A 14,824-nucleotide genomic window follows, 5' to 3' on the forward strand; every position below is an offset into this window, starting at 1 on the left:
ACCTCATCCACCTCATCATCTTCTCCTATAGGATCTCCTTTCCTCATCTTAGTATTAATACTTTTACTTAAGTAAAAAACAAAATAAAAGAGTATAGGCTATACCTACTTCTTCCTTCACTGGAAAAGGAATCGGGGAGCAGAACAGAGGGGAGAGGGAGGGGGGGTCTATAGTGAGAGGGGTAGCTGTAGTGAGAGTGAAAAAGGGGGAGGAGGGTGCAGCCAGGAACCTCTTGCCTCTCCTCTGCTCCGTTCAGCCCGTCAGAGCGCTTTCAGGCTGCGCAGCGTCGGAGCAAAGCCACCGAGGTTCCCAAATTAAACGGGGGGAACGTAGAGAGACATACCACGCACACACACAGACAGACACATACACACACAAAAACAGCCGGATGGCGGAGCCGAGCCAAAGAAAAGACACAACCGCGTAAAAACAACGGGTATCGTGTTGCGTTCTTTATTTTTCGGTTATTTATTTATTTATTTATTTATTGGTAGAGAATAGCCTAGGTGTAGGCTATTTATTGACGTATCTATTTATTTGTTTATGTATTTATTTTGATTATTTAATTAGCGGCAGCCGGTGGAGAAATTGGAGGAGGAGCGAACGCCAGACAGGACAGGAGGTGCCTGCGTAGCCTTATACTTTATTATTTGATTATTTCAATATTTAGTGTTTTTATTGAAATAATGCTACCGCACAGAGGCTGCTTTGCGTGCGCGTGTGTTATCGCGAGCCGACTGACATATGTAGCCAGACCAGCTATAGCTAATAAACCAAATCCTAAATAGAACCAAAAAAAGAAACAACGAACTATCCAGACAGTTTTTTCTCCCCACCGGACAGCATTGTGTGTGTGTGTGTGTGTGTGAGAGAGAGAGAGAGAGAGAGAGAGGGAAAAAACACACTTTCCCCCCTCGTGAGAGCGAAGACGAGAAGAAACATTTAATATTTTACAAGCCTAAAAAACCCAAAGCGGAACCAAGCCGACCGAGGCAGTATAGGCTACAACAAGAGGAGCAGCCCGCGACCATTACGCACACCTGTCTGTGACGAGACATGGAGAGCGGCTGAAGCGGAGCTGGTCCACCGAACACGTCCCAGCGTTCTGGGAGGGAGATCCACCACGGCGTGTTGTGTGGATAAATACTAGATCTTTACTGACTACGAAGGGCAATATCTGCCGCTGTGACCCCTGCCTATCGGTCTGTGTGTGTGTGTGTGTGTGTGTGTGTTGTCTTCTTCTAAAGTGAGGACTAGTTGACTTAAAGAAGCGACGTGGGAACAAACAAGGACCTTTGCACAAAAACCAAAACACAAAAAAAACATGTGAATGTTGGGAGAGGTTCGAATCGACACCACCCTCCAAAAAAACAACAACAGCAAAACCAAAAGTCAAGTCTTATCACCATTCACCAACCAACCTCGTCGACTTATTTTCTAAGCTGGAGAACACACCAAGAAAGGCCCAGAACGACGGAGGGACGACGGGCGAGACAAGAAGAAAAGTGCGACTATAACTAAACGTCCCCCCCGCACGACAGCGGACCATGTTTGTCCCCCTGCCGGTGCCGTTCGTCTTTCAGAGAACAGCTTCCGACTTCAGCGCCTGGAGACTCAAGTCCCCGCTGGCTCCACGCTCCAGCTCCGGTAAGAGTAACACCGTTTACTGTTTAACGTCCACCACCATTCCCCCCAGTCTGCAAAAACATAACAAATGAAATGAAAAGACAAAAAAAAAAAAAAAGAAATTTGAGACATATTTAATTTGGTCACAACTCTTTCAGCAACACTTGCTTCAGAGAAGGAAAAAAAATAATCAAAACAAGTATTAAAAGCTGCCTATTATTGTCAGTGGCTGGCTGCACCTGCCAACGTGCTCATGCACATCCCCGCTCCTCTCACAATGGTGAGGGGGAAACACACATACAATCCCATAATATGAACTATCTACTTTATCTTGATATATAGCCTACAAAAGATATTAAAAATATTCCCAAACTGAAATCCCCAAGCAAATCGCCACCAAATGAACCAACAACGAACGGAGGCGCGTAAAATTTAGCTCATTAGCATCCATCTCCGAGCTTCTCGTTATCATTCTGTCTTCCATTCATTGTTGCAATCCATCCATCTCGACCATCAGCCCATCTGTCTGCACTCCTCCGCTCCGTCTGTCTCTGTCTGTGCCCAGCCAGCCCGTGTCTCTCCCCGCTCGCGTCTCGTCGCCGGCTATAGGGAAGAAGAATATTCATGGTCATTCATCGATCCCACGGATCGATTTCTGGCTCAAGCCACGTATAGGGCAAAGAGGGGTAGAGAGAGAGAGAGAGAGACGGTGGCTGGCGGATGGATGGATTGGGGGAACTTTGAGATGCAGGTGACTGAGGTGCAAACTCAGTGGCAAACTGCCAACTATTTTGTTTTGAACCACTTGAACTTGAACCCCATGCAGGGAGACATTAGCCAAAAATAGCAGAGCTAAGCCCACTGCTTGCTTGTAGATTTATTTTTGGTACAGAATAGAGCAAAACCAGGCAAGTGTGTAAACAGAAACATTGAAGACAAAAGTGAGGGCGCAAATTGTGATTGGTCAGAATGAGATCATGTATGATGACATGATGATAAGAGCACCCCTCACTTCACATGGGTGTGATTATTATTATTATTTTGTATTTTTAAGTATAGAAGTTTGGTTCATTGGAATTCACTCGCCTCCTGCAAAGGACAGTAGACAATAATTCACACAATTCAATTGCATAATTTATGCGTAAAGAGGGGGCAGTAAAGGCTACAGTAAATTGTGCGGTTCTTATATTTCCAACAACCTGTGTGAGTTCTGCGTTTGTGACAACTTCTTAGTATAGCAGCTGTTGTTGAAATAGACCAAATGCTGACAGAGAGAAAGAAAATGACAGGAGAGTGCATCTGGTGCATGGGACATTTTTTGCCTTGAATATATATTACTCATTTTGATTTGACATCGTTGGAAATGTGCCTTTACTGCCTTATATCTCCTTTCAGGAGATATAATGTAAATTAAGATGTAAATTGATACTAATGCCAGTGATAATGAATCTTTGATATTCACGGTACAGGCATTGTGATACTATATAATAGATCTAGAACGTGTTTTAAACTGAGCTGTAAATCATGATTAGTTTAAATATATGGACTGCTTGGACTGGACTGCTTTACAAAACATTTATTTCAAGAACCAAAAAGTTGTATATAATTAACATAATTAAAAAAGAAATGTGTATAGGATTGGAAGGTGCCTATAGTATACAGCATATATAGTCCCGTCCCCATCGTTGCCTCCACTCAAGCGGAAATTTCAAATGACAGATGGCCTAAGTATATGCACCATCTCTCTCTCTCTCTCTCTCTCTCTCTGGCTTCACGCTGCGCTGTGCAGTGGCACCTCATGCCATCTCCTTAAGTACATGTCACCGGGGGAAAAACGGTTGAGATTTTAATGAGAGCCGCCGGTGGTGGCCTGACGGGCCATGGATGACCACTGGTCTCTCTTGACTGTCTGTGAGTGACAGAGAGACGAGAGGAGGGGGGGGGGGGGGGTGGTGGTACTGTATAGGTCATTAACCCATTCTGACCTGAGATCAGATTCATGCGAGGTTTCCACTGGACACACACTGGTCTGATTAACCCCATTCTGACCTGAGATCAGATTCTAAAAAATGTCAGTCGTTCTTCGATTTTTCAAAAAATAGCAGACCTACAAGCTCGTATCGCGCCACTCGGTGGCGCGATATGAGCTTGTAGATCTGCTATTTTTCAATAGGTAAAGCACGACATGATGCCAACACCAAAACGGGTTCCCGTTCAGAATGGGTTAAAGAAATTAAAGTGAGAGGGACAATAACACGAGTGAAAAGGAGAGGTGAATACTGAATGAATGAGCTAAAGACCCACTGAGTGAGCAACTGTGGGTATAATGAGGGCATTAAATGAATTAAATTTGAAGGAGGAGGAAGTGGAGTGAAGTGAAGTCAATTGGGGGATGGCAGGAAAGAGATTGTAAAGAAAATCGTGTGCGTAATTGTGCATGAAATGCATGTATTCTGGGCATGGACATTTTTTTATTATGGAGAAATTTCTTTGGGGGCCAACCGAGCTATACCTTCAGGTATGAGGAGGCTAAATCAATTCCAAAGGTATATACCCACGGAAGAAAAGGTGTGCACATATGCGTGCGTGTGTGATCAATGCAGTTGTATTTCCCCCCCCTCTATAAACGTGTTTGTGTGATGAGCAGTCAATACACACGAGACAGGTAAACGGGAGAGAGGGGTGAACGTAACCACCCCCCCAACTCCCCCCCCCCCCCTGCTCTCCTCCTCCTCTCCTTCGTCTTTCATCCCGTGTCCCCGGGGAGAGGAGGAGGAGTAAAAACACTGAAAGACTAGTGTGCACCGTACACAACACTGTAATCTCCCCCGTCTGTCCGTCTGACCGTCTCTCCTCTCACTTTCCCTTTCTCTGTTGCTCTATCTCTCTCTCTCTCTCTCTCTCTATATAACAGAATTCTGTCTTTCTCGATAAGCTCAGAGTATATATTGTTGCTGGGGGTGGGGGGGGGGGGGGGGGGGGGCTTTGCATGTCCAAAACTCAATTCTGCCAATTCATTTTCAGGATCCGTTACTTTTCAGGAATTAAAAAAAATAATCAAATTTGGTTATTATTTCGTATAAGTCCCTCTTTTTAAGAGTTTTCATTTGTTAAATATTCACAAAAACCAATAGACGGTCTTAACCACTTTCAACCTGACTTCCCTGTTTTGGGCAGTGTCTTTATAGATGAACCATTTCAGATGCAGATGTACAAGCTGTATTTGATGCCTTATGAGCTTGTAGATCAGCGATATTTGCTATATTTGAGAGTGAGACACTGTCATACGACAGTATAAAATAGTGCATACATTTTTCAACAAGCAAACAAATACAAACAATAACAAAGGTTTCTGCCCAACAGCAACAATATTAAAAAGTTACACACTTCCTGTCTGTCTGTCTGTCTGTCTGTCTGTCTGTCTGTCCATCCATCTGTGTGTGTCTCCCTCTCATCTCTGAAGTGTTCACAAAAATGCTTATTCGAAGAAACAAACTCTCGGTCTCTCTCTCACCTCTGTCTCTCTCCTCCTCTGCCGTCTGGCTCCCCTGTGGACGGGGTGGTTTTTCAATTGGATTTGCCTGGCGTGGCTTGGCATGGCCCATAAGCCAGTTTAGCTAAGTCTGTTACCCACAATTCTCCCCACATCTCCCTGATGTTAGGCCAGGGGGGAGAGAGTGAGTGTGTGTGTGTGTGTGTGTGTGTGTGTGTGTGTGTGTGTGTGTGTGTGTGTGTGTGTGTGTGTGTACTATTTACGTTTGGAGGGAGCTAAGGCCTGTGGTGTCAAAAGTTTACGAAGGGACGAGCGAGGTTCACAGGAGAGCAGGAGAGAGAGAGAGATGATGGAGAGTTTGTCTAAAGCGCATAGGCTAGCAGACAGCAGCTCTACACTGGATCTAAAATGAGGGCTTATGGGGGTTTTGTCGGCTGGACTCCTTAACACTACAGCTCCCAGACTACTGGTCTTAGACCAGCTTAGTGTGACACACATTCCTACAGCTGCTTCGCCACTCTCACTGCCAGTAGGTTGTCGGTTATTATTCGCTCACATTGAAACGCACTGTATATTTTGTGCATGCTATAATTCAATGATTGTTGATTATGATACTATGAGTATGTTTTTAGCAAGGGTGACCCCAGTGGATCTGCAGCAACACCTTAACCCATTACGACCTGCGGCCGATTCTATTCGATTAGTTCAGTTCAATTGTTTTTAAACCCCTTTTGGGTACTTAAGTCTTATTTATGTTTATGACTGTCAAGTTCATTTCCTGTTCAACTCCAAAGGACGAGAGACAACTCAAGATTTCCAAATCAATCCAACTTTTTATTTTATAACTTTGATTCGTTTGAACTGTTGGCTCCATTTTGTTGATTGGTTGGTTCATTAATCATGTGGTTAGTTAGGTTGTAAACCTTACAGAGAAAACAAAAAGGTTAACAACATTGCCAATCAACAAATGATAATATTCCATTAAAATGTTTTCCTTTCAACAATTGTTTTTAAGCAATAAAGTATTTTAAACAAGCAAATGTTTTTTAAACAATTAAATGTATTTTAAGCAATTCAATGTCTAATTTTAATGACTTTTAAACACTCATTTATTAAAATAATTTTAAGCAAATTAACCATTTTAATGGAATAAAGAAAGGAAAATTGCTGATCATTGACCTTGTAGATCAGCTCTTTTTCAACTAGGCATTTTAAATCTATAACATGGTGAATCATTAGTTGTCCACATTTTTAGTAGTCTTTTAAATTCTTAGAGTAATGTAAATTATTTTAACATTGTCTTATTCTTTTGTAAGTTATAATTTAAGCACAAATTAATTAATTTCCAAAACACTGTGGACACAGAAGGGTTAACACACTCACAATTAATGTGTTCCTTAACCAATTTAAATGGTAGTTAAACCATAAACCCTAACCAATTTAATTTAAGACCATTGGCGTCTCTCTGGTTTCTGTATGTTTGAATGCCCCTTTAAACCTCTTCAGGTGCTCCTAATGAGCAGTGGCCATTTTGCTGCTGCACTCTGGGAAGTGTAGTTTGAGTGTGATTTTGACCTAATTTGGAAGGTGCCCAACAAAAGCTCCACTACGGAGTTTTGACTCAACAATGACTAAGCAAATTAACTTCTGTAAACTCTTGCAGTTATCTTTATACTTGAGACTATGGCTAAGGTTATACCACAATGCCGTAGATAGCAGAGCCTTTGTGCTTCTGTATAGGCGGCCTTAGAGATTTAAGCGTGGGCATGTGTGAGTGTGTGCGTGTGTTCTGTCTGTGTTGACCAGTTGGTTATATACAGGGACCTGTAACCACTGCTTCTCGGATGCCGTGCTGTCCCCACCTGAACAAAGGAAATCTAAATGCTTTTTTCATTTAATGTACACCGCTGTGTGAAGTTCTCCTGAGATACTGCGGCTCACATGCAACTCAATGCTGTCAAATCCGTACTGGGAAGAGCTGTGTGTCCATTTTGGGAGGGGTGGATTTTGTCATGTCCACCTGTGCTTTGGCGTGCTGTTCTGTATCGTGCATTATTAGTGTTCTGTTCTGTTCTTTTTTGAACTCTGGTTCTATCAGATCAAATTGTGTTCAAGCGTAGTCTATTCTGCAGTGCAGAGAAAAGTTTACTGCAAAGTTCAAGGCAAAATGCCTTCAAGCTAGTTTTGCTTGCTTACACACACACACACACACACACACACACACACACACACACAGGCTACTCTGTGTAGCTCGATAACTACCTCCATCTCATAACCTGGCTACTCACCTCTGTGTGCCCAGGAGGGGGCTGTGGTACCTGGGCAAGAGTAGGCACACAGGCCAGAGCAAAGGCCCACATATCTGGAGTAATTGGGGGGTGGAGGTGTGTGTGTGTGTGTGTGTGTGTGTGTGTGTGTGTGTGTGTGTGTGTGTGTGTGTGTGCAGCTGCAGTTTCTTAGCAGCGTTTTTCTGAAAATCGCGTCCAGTCTGTAAAGACCTAAGGGTCTGCATTCACATGTGTGTTTATGACGTGCGTGAGTTTTCCAGCGTGTAGACGTGAGCGTGTACAGTCGTGCAAGCAAGTGCATATCCAAGGAAATGTGTGTGTGTGTGTGTGTGAATTGTAGGAAGCATTTCTACAGAAATATGTCGTGTGTGCGTTTCCCTCTGCTCTCCGTTTCTCTACATTTCTGTATGTCAAACTGCCCTGTGCATGAGGGCGGGAGGGAGGGTCGAGGGGGCCTAGGCGGACAGGTAGACGACTCGATAATTGCACGTCGAGGTCAATTATAGATCGCGCTGGCGTGCGTGTTTTATCACCACCAGTATGAATTCACTGCTCGTTCATTGTGTTAGTGGTCTTAACCTTGCACTGCTATTGATTGGTCGGCATTGACTACTCTCCTTCCAACTGTGTGTGTGTGGGTGTATGGGCTTGGTTGTGTTTTCGTATGGGTCGTTTTTGTGCACGTGACGTGAAATGCATATGTGGGTGTGCGTGTATGTCGGGAGTGCGTGTGTGTGTGTGCGCTCGTGTATGGCCATGTATCATATATTTCCCATTCCTTTCCGCTGATCCTGCAGGAATGTTATCATGCTGCATGAGCACACGCTCATACCTCATATACACCTGCCCGCGCATGCACGCCAACGGTATCCGCACGTGCGCACGCGTGGATCGTTTCTTTTAAAGGTGAGGGGAGGAGGTGTCGTCAAGCGCAGAGTCCCGGTGCTAACGTGATTGCCAATGACAAAGCGTCTAGGAGGGTTTGTTAGGGCCATAATGGGGAATCAATAGACACAACACAGATGTCAATACAACATGCTTTATTGCATTAAGCCACCTCACTCTCACACCCCCTTCCACCTCCTCGTCCGGGCCTCGGAGCGCAGCAGGCCCACTCTATCTCTGACGGTTTCACTTCACGTGTGTTCACTTACAGTATATCTGCAATCCAGAAACTATTTTAATGAGTCAAATGCCATTTAGCCACATAAACCCTATAGCGCCCCTCCCTATGGGCGTGATGTCATGATAGGCAAACATTTGTTGAAAATAGGTGAATATTGTGCGGAAATGGCATTGTGACGTGCAGAGTGCTGTGAGCATTTAGATCAGCTATGTTCGGGAAAGCAATTGGGTAGAAGACAAACAGAGGGGACCAAAGTATATCAACGACGTGTATAGGGTTTAAGTGAGTATAGGTTTATAGTAAAGTATATGTTAACAAATTGAATCCGGGAAAGCATCTGTGTCATTTTAGATTTTAACCACTTCAACTATTATTTTATACTTTGGCTATTCCTTTTGAAAAGTCGTGAAAATGTGTGACAAATAAATCTATATATTTTTACACAAGACACCCAGGTTCAAATCGCAGGTAGGACGTGAAACATACGGTGAACTCTTATAGTGAACAAAATGTTTATCCATTTATTCATGCAGCATGGGCCTTACGGGTAATTTTTTACACTCTCAGGGTTAAAGTAATGCTCGAAATTGTGTACGAAATCAGTCCCACGGAACGACAGATGTTCATACATACTGTACATCATGAACCCTGCTAAACCAAGGAGTTATAATTTAGAGGTGCTGTAAGATGAGCACTCACACGCATGCTAATCTGGAAATCTGGTGTTTTTTGTAATGCACGCATGCACAACACACACACACACACACACACACACACACACACACACACACACACACACACACACACACACACACCTGTAATAAGCACTCACTAAGTATGCTTGGTACTCGTGCGCACACACACACACACACACACACACACATCCATCCATACAGAAAATGCACTCACAAATGGCTGCTTCTCGTAGCTAGACACATGGACGAGATTGGCAATCACACGCACACAAAGACGACGAGATGCACACAGTTAGCCTGCCCAGTCAAATATCACCCTGTGTCCCTGAGTACAGCCAATTTAGCTCTTAATGGTCTTTGTGACCATCAAGACCGCAAGGATAAGATGACTGTTGGTGAGGGAGAGAGCAGAAAGAGGCCGAGTGAGAGAGAGCACGAGAAAAAGAACCAGAAAACATAATCCGGGGGAGAGAGAGAGAGAGAGAGAGAGAGAATAGTGTTTACCTTGATGTCTCTCTGTCTATATGTGTCTAATGGCCTATGAACGTTTCCACGGTAACAATGATAGCACTGGCTGGTTGGGAGGATGGACGGATGGACGGACAGAGAGGGGAGGGTAAGCAGAGTTCAGGTGACCATATTCGGTCAAACAAGAGGGGGGCCATTTTGGACTCGCATCGTCACAGCGGGCGATGACAATAGCGTGAAATTACTTTCCTTATGATCAAAGTGTGTGTGTGTGTCATATGTGTAGGAGCGAATATCTTCATACAGTATGTATTTCATTGTCTGTGTTGCCTGTCTGTTGCATGCTTACATAGATGGTATATGTACACTTTCTTTGCCCAGGAATATTCAGAATAAAGGCGCTAGAGTGCCATTACCCCCCAAAACAGGGAGACATCATCTTAAATTAACCAGGTACAGTTGGTTTCTGTTTTTTACACAGTGACCATTGTAGGGGTTTTTATTATTTAAACCTTTAATGGTGGAAACTGCTACATAAATAAATGGCGCCCGATGTGGGGGCTGCATGATAAGGTTATTATTAATACCACGCTATACAAAGAAACATATGGTTCTACCTAATTTGTGGTGGCGCTACCAACTGAAAAGCTTGGTGGCACACGTGATACCTGTGAAAAAGTTAGTCTGGAGCCCTGTACAGTCATACGTCCACACAGTATATTGAGTACATAACCTTTGTCAAAGTTTGTTAATTGTGTCAGAGGTCAGAACACTGTACCTTATTTACCTAACTTTATGCTAGGTGACGTTGTTCTGTCGCTACACATTCATACTTGACTGTGTTTCACTAAAGCCAGATTTATGTTGTCACACTCTGGTGTGGTGAGCTGAAAAGAGCCTATGTACAACAAGCTCACAACGTGTTGCGATGCACTGCGTCGTGAGCCTGTGAGATCGACTATTTTCAGAGTGCAACACCTCTTTACGACGAATGTGTGCTGTCTCAATGGCCTTGGAAAATGGACCGTATATATATATATATATATATATATATATACACACACACACACACTGTATAATATAAAAAAAACACTCTCCTAATCGAATGCACTCAGCATGGCCCAGGCCTTTGTCCAACAAGCTAACGAATAGCCTTCCTTTCTGAGCCGGGCCTATAAAGGACCCTGTGCCTATTCAACATGGACTCATAGCTCACATTCCTTCCTTCCCCTACATTCTCCTTGCTCTCCTACATCTCTCCATCCATCCCATCCATCTCCACCACCCTCCCAACCCCTCCACCCACCCCCCCAGTCGCCCTGACACGCTCGCCTTGGCCCCCGCGTGCCACTGTGACTGAATGGCTGGAGGAGGAAGGGGGAAAAAAAAGGAAAGGAATGAAAGGAAAGGAAAGAGGGGGGGGGGGGGTGCTGGCTGGAGGCCTGCGGGCTATTCAGCTGATTAGTGGCTGATCTAAGGTCAGGGCTGCTGCTCACCTTCTAATTAAGCAGAATAATTAGATTTCACACTGTACACATAGGAGGTGTGTGTGTGTGTGTGTGTGTGAGATGGGGGGGGGGGTGCCCTTTTTCTGCTGATACATGTGCTGGGCTGATGTGTGTTTTTGTTAATGCGAGCATGCCATGCACATTATGTTGACGTCCCTTCATGTGCACGTGACGGCACACACATATATGTATGTCTTCAGAGATGTTTGTGCACGCGTGTGTACGTTAAAAGGTACGTTTGCGCGCATGCATGCATGCATGCATGCTTGCGGGCATGGATGACCTGCTGTGTTTCTGCATGCGCTTTCGACGTATGTGTTTTTGAGTGTGTCTCAGTGCTTCTGCTCAGCCGTATTAGGAGAGGTGTGTGTGTGTGTGTGTGTGTGTGTGTGTGTGTGTTCTTTTGTCCCGTCCCCTGCTTGGCTCCATGAATGAGTCCCTGCTCGTCTGAATAGACACGACGTCTCTTAGCCAGAGAAAGGGGGCCGCTCTTCTCCTCCTTGACAGGAGGCTTTAACATAATGAAGTGAGTGTGTGATTTTATGTCCCTCCTTCTACAGTATGTTAAGTGTTAGCAGGGCAGCCTTGGCAAAAGCTTTTGCCTGTTCACCACTATAGGACATTTATAGAGATTAGACAGACGGGGGGGGGGGGGCTTTGCTACAGTAGGGTTCCTGCACGCGCGCACGTGTGTGTACAGTAGAGCTACACTCATGCAACTTTTGTGTTTGTGTGTGGGTGGGTGCACTTTCTGCAATCTTTTCAGTTTTTTTTTACATGGCTGAAGAAATGTTAATAAAGCAGTCATGTGTTCTTTGTGTTTGTGTGTGAGTTTGTGTATGTTACAAACGGATAAATGATACACAGAGGAGCTTATCTATGCGTGCTGCATGCAAACTTGCAAAACTCCCTGTGCGCTCACCTGAGGAGGCTGAGGGTAACACTAGATGGTGGTTTCTCCTGCGCTGTTGTTTGTGTTTACCTGCTCGCGTGTTTGCATGTATATGCACGCTGCTGAAATGTCATTTCCCGCTTTGGGGCACCTGGGGGACTTCTGCACGGCGACACGGTTGACATTGAATAAACCACACAGAGTAAGATGTGTCCTTTGTATTGCCCTGTCAATTGTCTCTGGCACTGCACGCACGTTCACCTCTGTGTGAGTGCGTGAGAGCGTGCCGTGCACACGTCTAACTCTGTGTGTGTGTGTGTTTGACTGCACGTGTGCACGTTTGAGCATCTGTGCGCGTTTCACTAGTTCCTCCCACCGGCCGATACATTTAGCTAATAACGGCCAATAATAAAAAAGGCGCTCCCCCAACTAGATTGGATTCCACCTCTTTTGTCCCTCGACATCCACCCCACCTCTTATTATTTTTATCTGGTGGTCAGTGCTGTTTTGGGGTGGAGATTTAGATTAGTGTGTGTGTGTGTGCGTGTGTCCCCAATTTAATTTAGCGGACGAGAGTTATGGAAATGAATGAGTGGAGGGGGAGGATAGGGGGATGACGGAGTAGAGGAGGGATGGAGGGGGTGGGGGTCCCCATTTACCTCAGGGACACTCTGTCCTTTCTCTCTCTCTCTCCTGTCTTATGAGGGTCCAGTGGTGCAGGCTGCGTGGGGAGGGGGGTTCTGAAGAACATAATATCATGCAGGCGGGCGGGAGAGAGGTAGGGGGAGGAAATGTATGTATGCAGGGGGGACAGAAGTAAAGTGACAACAATGGAGGATGGAGAGAAAAGCAGGGTGTAAAGGGGGGTAGCTAGAACTAGCGAGCTGGGCCCGGGGTCCGGCCCCTTTTTAATAAATCTGAGTGCTTTGGCTGGCGCTTCAATCTCCTCTCTACTCCTGCTAAATGCCCCCCACCCACTCCTCTCTCTCTCTTTCTCTCTCTCACACACACACACACACACACGCACGCACGCGCGCGCACACCCTTTCAAATACACTCATGCACTTACTCTCGCTCGCTCATTTTCACCCGCATATGCTGTCGTCAGAGTACAGATTCAGGGGGCTTTTAGCGGTGGGTTTTGGTCAGAATACACAGCTGAGGCCTCTCCGTGTCTGACAGATCCAATGGTAGAACAGTCAACATGCTGAACATGCTTCATTATGAAAACTTCACCACTTGAAACTATACATAACATCTGCATTCTGCAGTCTTTCACTCACTGCTGAGTGAAAGAGCAACATTTTGACGTATACAGATGAATGAGCTCATCTTTTGATTTTATGTTAATGTATATCTGGTAATAAGACTGGACACATCGGGGGCACAGTGGCACAGTCTGTACACTGGGGGCGTGTTCTCTCCTCCGCATCAACAGTGCCCATACCTTAGGTGGTTTTGGCCAAAGGGCCTTTCTGTGTGGAGTTTGCATGTTCTCCCCGTGTCCCCCGAGGGTAAGTACCCTCACAAAAACATGCAGTAATCCTGGTCTCTAAACTGCCTCCCCCTGGCCAGCCGAGGATGGAATAAAGTGTTCCTTCCACACGCTATGTCCAACCAGGGAAACTTCCCCTGAAGCAATAGGTCAGTCCGTTGCTCTCCCCAGGTTGGCAGAGGGAGTGTAGTGCCCAGGACTACATTAGACAATTTGTCACCCAGTGTGGGTGACAAAAATGGGAAAAAAAACCATTATGTAAAATGTTCTCCCCCACATTGTCCTGTCACAGCAGTACAGTATAGTACAGTAGAGTGACATAAAGTGCCTTTGATGTGCGGTGAGGTTACGGCACGTCGGCCCCTTTAGCACGGCGGGCCAGATGCGCTCACGAGCAGTTTTGAACACATAATAGTCTCCAGTAGCACAGCACCGCATTAAAGAGCCTCTACTCCTATCTCTCCCACATACAGTACACACACATTTACTACATCTGATAAAAAAAGGGAAAAAACCCTTCTCTCTCCTTCGCTCGCCCCTGCCCAGCTTTCATCCTCATCGCCGTTAACCCCCCCCCCCCAACCCCCCTTCCCCTCTCTCTTTCTTTTTAATCCTCTTTTATTATCTTCTCCACTTTTTTTTTTTTTTTTCCTTCAGGAGGAGTGCTGCGTCCCGAAATGAAATTAATCTGTTGTACTACACCCCCTCGTGCTCCCCCCCTCCCCCCACACACACCTCAATCTCATTCTCCCCCTGCACTGTGGGGAGGAGGACAGAGCTCGTCACTTTAACCTCTTCATATTGCTTATGAATCTGTTAGCCTGCTGCTACTGCTGCACCACCCTAATGCGCACACACGCACACACACACACACACACACACACACCTCCTGACACATCCCAATCCACGAGCCTGTACTGTACACATACACACTGCCTATCTTGCTTGCTCTTTCTCACTCACATGCACACACACACACACACACACACACACGCTTGACATCCCTGACAAAGCGTCCTCTGGCGAGCTTCTCCATGGGGCTTCAATCAAACCCATTGATATGAATCTGTGCGTTGGTTTGCTCCATGCAGTCGGTCGGCAGCAACGGCAAATACAGCAGCGTTACTTCTTAGCAGTGGGCCACATCTTTCATCAAGGCCTCTGGAAATAGCTATTTACACGACCGGCCCCTCCCCATCTAACCATCTCCCATCACCAGCGCTCATTCTGAAT

At 45.4% G+C, this 14,824-nt stretch overlaps 1 protein-coding gene across 1 annotated transcript in view; it reads left to right on the forward strand.

Annotated features, from left to right (window-relative positions):
• Positions 1-1,547: 1,547 nt before the first annotated feature.
• pou2f2a (POU class 2 homeobox 2a) overlaps positions 1,548-14,824 on the forward strand; it is a gene marked incomplete at both ends in the record, with an annotated part of 75,129 nt that continues 61,852 nt past the window's right edge. Inside the window, one exon of the mRNA XM_083788785.1 lies at positions 1,548-1,647. Within this exon, the coding sequence (XP_083644911.1) occupies positions 1,548-1,647 (100 nt within the window). The remainder of the gene's footprint in view (positions 1,648-14,824) is intronic.

Source organism: Protomyctophum parallelum (assembly GCF_964188405.1).
Source record: "Protomyctophum parallelum genome assembly, chromosome: 1".
In the NCBI taxonomy this organism is placed as follows: Eukaryota; Metazoa; Chordata; class Actinopteri; order Myctophiformes; family Myctophidae; genus Protomyctophum; species Protomyctophum parallelum.